The 7,765-nt window shown below is 44.7% G+C and overlaps 2 protein-coding genes across 2 annotated transcripts; one reads left to right on the forward strand and one right to left on the reverse strand.

Moving 5' to 3' along the window:
• The first annotated feature begins 1,221 nt into the window (after window positions 1-1,221).
• Window positions 1,222-4,750, forward strand: LOC127755625 (uncharacterized). The gene is made up of 3 exons (XM_052281316.1): window positions 1,222-1,986; window positions 2,059-2,186; window positions 4,655-4,750. Exons 1-3 carry the CDS (start codon window positions 1,790-1,792, stop codon window positions 4,699-4,701), a joined length of 372 nt encoding a protein of 123 aa, XP_052137276.1. The 5' UTR covers window positions 1,222-1,789; the 3' UTR covers window positions 4,702-4,750.
• Window positions 4,751-6,169: 1,419 nt separating this feature from the next.
• LOC127754580 (uncharacterized) lies at window positions 6,170-7,328 on the reverse strand. The gene is made up of 4 exons (XM_052280156.1): window positions 6,999-7,328; window positions 6,879-6,923; window positions 6,703-6,810; window positions 6,170-6,622 (listed from the first exon to the last, which is right to left on the reverse strand). Exons 1-4 carry the CDS (start codon window positions 7,326-7,328, stop codon window positions 6,170-6,172), a joined length of 936 nt encoding a protein of 311 aa, XP_052136116.1.
• Between the last annotated feature and the right edge of the window lie 437 nt (window positions 7,329-7,765).

Here is a 7,765-nt window from a genome sequence, read left to right on the forward strand (position 1 = left end):
CATGATTCGGTTAAGTTGTGCCGATGCATGATAGCCGATGTTGTGACATCGCCTTTAGATGGCCGATATGATTAATATCGCCCTTAGACTTTTTATTTTTATCATAATCTGTTATGTGTAGCCGATGTGTGATAGCCAATATGTGTTGTATCGCTCTAAGTTTTTTTTTTTCTTATCATAATCGGTTGGATTGTGCCGATGTGTGATGGCCGATATTTGTTATATCACCCTTAGTTAAAATTTTTAATTTTCTCAATGTTTGTTCAACATTGTAAAATTAAGGGGGCATATGCATATAAAAAATATGGACTTCAAATCAAAAATATGGACTTTAGAAGCAAAAAATTATATTAATCGGCACAAGTTCATAGGAGAAGATATATTACATAGGCATCACCAGAAGTTCAGAGCCGATTACAAAAGTGTTTCAGTCCTATTACAAGCTGATTACTCAGCAATATATCTCTGGATAGCCGATATAGCCCTTTGCCTAATCTGCTTCACTTCTTCAATTACTTGGGCGTCTTGAGCATCGGTTTCAGGGATCACCTTAAAGGACTTAGTCATTTCAGCTAGATGCTTAATGGAAGCTTTCAGCTTGGACTTCTGTTCTTCAATAGCCTTGGGCAAATCGGCTAGCTAAGGCAAGCTCAGCATTACATTCCTCAAGTTGAGCCAAGAGCTCAATCCTTCGAGATTCCAGCCGATCTGTGTTGGATTGAATTGGACCAGGGCTGTCACGTTCCGTTTTTCGTGTCTTCTAATTTTCTTAATTTTGAAATTTAGCATTTGTGTTTATTCGCCTAAAATAGCTTAATGAAAATTTCATAAATGAAAAAGGGTTTAATTTGACTAAATAAATTAATAACGCCGCCATTTATTTTATCGTTTGTTAATTGGAGTTATTTGGTTATCTTTGGGTCTTGGAAGTGGAGCTCAATTCCTGGAATTTTCCAAAGTGTCCAATCCAGAAAAAAAAATTCCAAACATTCCAAAATCCTCCAATGTTTGAATTTTCCAGAAAATTCCCATCTTTATTTTTTTTCCTTCCTTTCTATTTTCTCTTTTCCTTTTTCCTTTTTCCTCCCTTCCTTTCTTCTTCTCCTGTGGTTCTGTTTCTGTCGATCCAATCAATTCCTCTCGGTGTGCATGGGCAGGAGCCTAGAAAAACCCCAATCAGATGAGCAGGCCAAACCCAGCCCAACCCAAGCCGCCATACTCCCCACTGCCCACGCACGGCCACGCCGTTTCTGCTTCGTCTTCAATCCGACGTTTTTTTCTCCATGAAAGCAGCAATGTATCCTCCAATTCCCATCACAGATCTATCATCTCCCTCATCAATCTTACTGTTTAATGCCAAAAAATGAAACTACCTTGATGATCTGAATCCGTTTCCCAAATTTCCGGTGACCTCTCATCTCCCAGCTAGTTTACCTTCCTCCTCCACAGATACCACTGAGGATGATTAGCCGTTTCTTTTCTTCTTCTTCCAATCTACTCACTAATTCCTTCCTCTCCTAAATCATTTTTTTTCCATCAATGACAAAAATTGAATCACCATGATGAGCTAGATCCATTTTTCCAGCACATATGGCTCCTCCACTTTTTACCGTCCACCTCCCGTGTCCTGTATAATTGCCCAGTGCCATGCCCTCTTCTATTTCTTTTACATGGATAGGTCAGCGCCCTGCCAAACCGCTTCACTGCCATCGCCTTGGGAGATTTTGCAGGCTCTGTCATCACAGCCCGGTGGAGTTCAGCCACGGTAGCGCTTGCAAACAGCCACACCATGTGCTATCCATGTGAAAGCATGATCGAGGACATGACCACCTCGTCGGGAGCTTCCTCAACCGCCGATGCGCCGCTGCTATGCTCCTCTGCGCTGTCGTCTTCACCTCATCATTGTCATTCCCATTCCATCACACCACCATCTCTAGAGTTTGTGCCGTCATCATACGAGCATCATGCTGCCACTTCTCTGTCATGGTAAGCACTTGCACCGCATCCAAGTCCATTGGTCGTTTCCTCCTTCCTATTCATCATCCGGTGTTTGCACAGGTTGAGAGGCCATCACTCTGTTGCTCTTCTGTTCTTCCATGTCGGGTTGCTGTCGTGTGCACATAAAGACGCCACTGCCTCGTCGTCTAGCACCTATTGTTGCTGCCATGTCTCCACTATCGTGGTTGGTAAGGACCTGCACTGCCTCCACTTTTTATAATCATTTCCTCCTTTATTTATCAAAAACTAAATCACTATCACCGTCGATCGGTTAGCTCTGTTTTCACCATCTCTCCATCTTATGGCTGCTTGTACTTTTCCCCTTTTCTCCTCTATACATATTTACCAACACCTCTGCAATCCTTTTCTTTTGCTCGCGCATGCTGAGATGCTCTCTGCTCTGGCTTCCCTATACAGCAGCGCTGCCCCTCCAATTTTTATTTTATTTTATTCATGCACACTGAGACTCTTCATCTTGTTGGTGTGATGCTACAGATGGCCAAAAGGCCCGAGGCCCGACGGCCCGGCCCACGGCACGGTGTTTTGGCCCGGCCCAAGCACGGCACGGCCCGTCAGGGGTTGGGCCCGTGCTGGCCCGGCCCAACCACCGGGCCGTGCCTGGGCCTCTTCACCGGCACGTTGGGCCGGCCCAGCACGACCGGGCTAGCACGGCACGATGGGCCGCAGTCCAGGCCCGACACATAAACAATAGGGAGTAAAAATAGACATATCATATACCACGGTCGAAAGAATAGGGACGTCAAATAGACTTATTTTAGCTATATATATGTCAGCCCAAAGAGGGACGGAAATAGACTTATTTTCACTATATATATGTCACAGCCCAAAGAGGAGGGACGGAAAATAGACTTATTTAAAAAAAGCACGATGGACCATCCGCGCCTTCGGGCCGGCCCGGCACGAAGTGCCGATCAGGCCGTGCCAGCCCGATGGCTGGTGGGCCGTGCCTGGCTGTGCATGGGCCGGGCCGTGCCGGGCGGGCCTTTTGGTCATCTATATGTGATGCTATACCATCACATCCACCAATGCCGCCTCGGGTGAACGAACATCAGTGCCGCTGCTTTCTTCCATGCCGTCGCCCACTCGTAGTTGTGCCATCGTTGTCAGTCAGAACACTCCATAATGCAACACCGTTGCTTCACCAACGCCAAGACGCCGTTGTGCTGCTACTCCTCTTCCTTGCTTCGCTGCCTCCTAAAGTCGGGAAAAACACATGTTGCCGCGAGGTCGACTTTGGCCAAATCCTCCCTGTCCTGTTGGCAGCGCCTATTTCTAGGGGCTCATGCCGCTGCTGCTATCTTTTCCTTATGGACGGTTGCCAAAGCGTTGTTGCTGTCCCCTTTTCCATGGTCATTGCGGTTCCATCACAACGCTGCATCATCGCCGTCCTCCGCCATGAGCCCGGTGTCTCCTCTTGTTCTCGGCGCCACCAAACTACTAGTGGATGGCCCGTGGTCACTGTGCCTGCAGTGTGCCCATCACCATAACTTCCCTCTGAGAATGACTCATGGACCCTACTTGTTAATCCACAAAATTATACATCGTTGGAATTCCGAATATTTCAGAAAAATGTTCTTGAAAATCCGTTCAGCTTTTCCACCAAATTTCTATCTTCCGATACCACTATCGATATGGAACACAACTCTGTTTCTTCCCACGCCGACCAAGCGGTTGGCTGCATCATCATTGTTCCAAACAAGCGAAGGACTGGAGTTACCACCGCTGTCATCCTCGCCAACACCACATCGTCGACTACCCGTCGTTGTTGCAACCGTTTCTACTATCTTGTTCCCTGTACTGCCTCTATAATCTTCCTCCGCCACGCGCCTTGTCTCTCTTCTTATTCCTACTAGTGCTGGCCCTTTTTCTTTTTATTCACGTATGCTGAGACGCTGATGCCCAGGCACTATCCTCCCTCGCTTCGCTGCCACTGTCCCTAGGAGTTTGAGCCATTGTTGCCACCTCTCTTTCCTTCTCGTGCACAGCCATGTCACCATCGTGGTTGGTGAGCAGCTGCACCGCTGTGACAAAATCTGTTGTTTCCTCCCCCCGCGCCAACCTACCACGAGCGACCATCGAGCATCCCGATGAGCTCCACCTCGATGTCCCTGACTCCAAACCGACTCCTGAAGCCCCTTTAGCTATCCGTCCACCATCCGGTGCTTTATCATCACCACGCCTATTATGTGCTCGCTCCACGGCACCATGTTGCACACCTCATGGTTAGACCAAACCTCCTAATACCCAAATCAATCCAAGTCATCCCTCCCGACAAATAAATCTCGGCCATCTACGTAATCAGTCCACCACTCTACTCCCTATAACAAATTCTCCGTTGATCATCCCACTGATGGATGGGCCACACCCGTTAGTCCACCAAAAATAATTCCTTTATTCCAGAAATCCCAAATAAACTTTCCAGAAACATTCATTTACTTCTCCATGAAAATGTTCTCTAAATTCAATCTTTCGTTGGTCCTATCTCCTCCGTCCAAATTCAGATTCAACCCATTCTTTCTCCTATGTTATTCTGAAATTGAGCTCTACTTCCTGATTTATTTGGTTACTTCATTTGATGTTATTTTTCTGCCTTTTTCTTTTGTTTATTTGTTTTCTCCTTTTTGCAATCGTGTAGACGCCGTTGCCGAAGAGGTTGCTGCTGCAGGTGAAGATTTCGTCTGAAGATCCTGTGGGTAAAGGCAAGTGTACCCTTGAACATGTTGATCCTAACTTGAAAAATTATATTGTTTTAAATTATATGCATGATTTGTTTCACAAATTATTGTGTGGGTAGTTATAACCTACTTGTTAATTATTCCATGCCTTTGAATTATTGTTGATTACCTTTCATGCCATGTCACCCTAGTTTTCATGTGAGTCATATATGGGTATGGACTCGGGTACTTAGATTTGCTTAGCCCTACTCACACTAGTTTACAAGCAAAATATAATATTGACTAATGATCTACTTATCACTGTTTTTATATAAATTGTGTGGCTGTGTGCTATCTTCTTGGTGGCATGTGTTGCACCGTGTGTAGTAATGAAATGGTGGAAAATGTTTTAGACCGGGGCGATGGTGGATCTGTGTGAACCTGGGAGGTAAGCCATCTGTGTGCGTGCTTATCATTGACCTGTGTGGTCGATTGAGCGGTGTGCTCCAGAGCTGTGTGCTCCATTTTTGTTGTGTGCTTGAGGTCCTTAGTTTAAGCAAGTCGCCCTGGTCAGTTAAGGACTTCACTTCGTGCGCCATTGATCTGAGCCTTACCGTGCAACCACATGTTTTCATGGGAAGGACCTAGCTTAGTACACTGCTTAGCTTTGGCACCGGCGGCCCAAGTGGCTAGATGATAGGTTTTTGGTTTGTACCATGGGACCTTTTACCTGTGTGGTGTAGGGAGGACCGCCCATGGGGGAAGCCGGTGTTAGGGCGAGGTAGGGGAAACGCTTTGTTACACTTTGGTGTTTAGCGGCACCGAACTGTATCTTGTGGGTAAAGTTGTACAACCTCTGCAGAGTATCAATCTATTCGAATAGCCGCGTCCTCGGTTATGGACATGCTCAGTGACTTCACATGAGGGGTAGATTTGTGAAAGTTTTAATTTTGGGAAAGAGCTGTGTGCAGGAATTAATGAATATAGATGTGTTGTCCTGTGTGGACATAGAACCTTTTGGTCCTGTGTGGACACAGTATCCTTTTTGGGTTGGTTGGTTGGTTAAAAATGTCGTGATTGCAAATGTTGCTTAAATTAAATTTATATCTATTTATTATATTTAAATTTGCAAATGCCTTTATGCAAATGAACCCTAACCGTCCTTTGAAGCCTTGTATCATATATTGCATATTCCCGTACACTTGCGAGTACTTTATGTGCTCACCCTTGTTGTCTCACCAAATTTCAGAGAAGGTCAGTTGTTTCTAGAAGTTCTGTTGCTGAGAATGTCGAATAGGTTGTGTGCCCCAGTCGATTGCCTGTGGTGTGTCGTTGGTGCCTGTCGCCTCTTTTTCCTCTGTTTATCTCTGTTTGACCCTGCGTGGCAAAGAAATTATAAAATCTGGTCATAAGACCAATGTAAAAATTATATTTGTTTCCTATTTATTAATATAATCGTGATGTGATTGTGATATTATCTTTTGTTACTGTGTGTGCTAGCGTTGATCTGGGACTAGCACATTACACACAGAGGGATCGTAATTGGGGTCCCGACAAGGGCCAAAAGATAGCTGATCTAGGTTGGCTTTCTCCTCATTGACAGATTGCCGATTGACTTGGATGGTTGCCTCTAGATCTTTTCTTTCTCGCCTATTGGCTATCCTTTGTCTTGCTTTCTCCAACTTGAATTGATGTTGTTCAAGATAAAAAGCTGGAGTTAGCGTAGTGGCTAAGTCTTTTGGGATCATATTTTGAATTTCGTGGAACCAGGCCCTGATTGATCCACAATCGACTACCAAGACATCCAAGGAATTCTCTAGCCGATTTGATATTTCCATAAGAGTTCTCTTAACATCATTGGCTAGAGGAGCTAAGGCTTTGCTTGAGGTGTCTTCTTCTTCTTCATCCCAGAATTGCCTTATGTCAAAAGAGAACATATCGGCTAAAACCTGCAAGAAAGAAAAATGCAGATTCGGTTAAAGTGTTCGAATGTTTAAACAGCCGATATAAGATCAAGATGAGTACTTACAGGGACAGCAGGAGTTGGAGCTGCTGCTTCTTCTACATGATGACTTCCTACAGCCGATGGGGTGTGTTCACTTGATTCAGGCTGAACAGGAGTTGGAGAATGAGGAGGCTAAAAAGAAAAGTGTTATTAGGAATCGGCTTATATGAATAAAAAGGAAATGAGAAAATATAAGTTACCGATGGAGGCAGTATTGGTTTCTTTCTGGCAGCCGATTTCTTCTTCTACAGAGACAAGTGTTATGATGAAATTGGGATATGAAATTCTTGCAAGCATCAAGTTTTGATTAGAATACTTACCCTGGGATGCCGAGCTAGTTGAGGTGGTGCCGGAGGAATTCTTTGTGGAGCTGGGGTATCGGCAGGAGGTGTTTGTTCTCTAGTGTCACTGACTTCGGCAGCAGCTGCATCAATGTCTTCTTCCATGGCTTCATCATCCAGAAATTTGTCGACATCTGGATCAACAGTTGGTAGATCATCGGTTGCTAAAGTTTTTTGCTTCTTTGTTTTGTTCTTCTTGGTAGCCGATGGATCTACAGCCGATGGCTTGGTTCTTTTCTTCTTTCCGGTATCCGTTGGGATAGGCTCTCTCATCTGTCCTTGAAGCAAACTTGTTGTCTTGGGGGGCATGGAAGCCGATGATAGGAGGAGCCAGTCCACCACCATTAGGAAGAAGGCCTGCAGCATAATTGATCTCCAAACCACTTTCACTAATGAGGAGGTGAAGATTCTGTGGTCTGCAATCAAAGAAATAAATTGGATAAATTTTTATATCAGCAGATAGTTAAGGAAATTGATAAAAGTAGAAATTCTTACTTGAGGGATAACATCAGGGAATATGTCAGTGAGATACATGGAAACCGATTGATGGAATAAATGTTTCTTCCATTCAACCAACCATCGGTCAAATGCTGTGCTCCTGAGCAAAGCTAGCTTAATATTATCAATACTTCCAAGGGGAGGTCCTTGGATGCTTAGCAGCCGATCCATTATTAATGCCGATATAATTTCCCCTCTATGTTGGATCTTGTCGGCAAAATACAAACCAATTGGCAGCTGTCCCAATC

The sequence above is a fragment of the Oryza glaberrima genome, chromosome 11 (genome assembly GCF_000147395.1).
Source record: "Oryza glaberrima chromosome 11, OglaRS2, whole genome shotgun sequence".
NCBI lineage: Eukaryota > Viridiplantae > Streptophyta > Magnoliopsida > Poales > Poaceae > Oryza > Oryza glaberrima.

Bases quoted from the DNA above. Each gene is read 5' to 3' on its own strand.
- LOC127755625 (XM_052281316.1), top strand. From the start codon at position 1,790: ATGTGCTATCCATGTGAAAGCATGATCGAGGACATGACCACCTCGTCG. The intron at 1,987-2,058 runs GTAAGCACTTGC...GTGTTTGCACAG, and splicing joins GCTGCCACTTCTCTGTCATG to GTTGAGAGGCCATCACTCTG. The intron at 2,187-4,654 runs GTAAGGACCTGC...GCAATCGTGTAG, and splicing joins TGTCTCCACTATCGTGGTTG to ACGCCGTTGCCGAAGAGGTT.
- LOC127754580 (XM_052280156.1), bottom strand. From the start codon at position 7,328: ATGCCCCCCAAGACAACAAGTTTGCTTCAAGGACAGATGAGAGAGCCT. The intron at 6,811-6,878 runs GTAACTTATATT...TTTTCTTTTTAG, and splicing joins AACCAATACTGCCTCCATCG to CCTCCTCATTCTCCAACTCC. The intron at 6,623-6,702 runs GTAAGTACTCAT...TCTTTCTTGCAG, and splicing joins CTCCAACTCCTGCTGTCCCT to GTTTTAGCCGATATGTTCTC.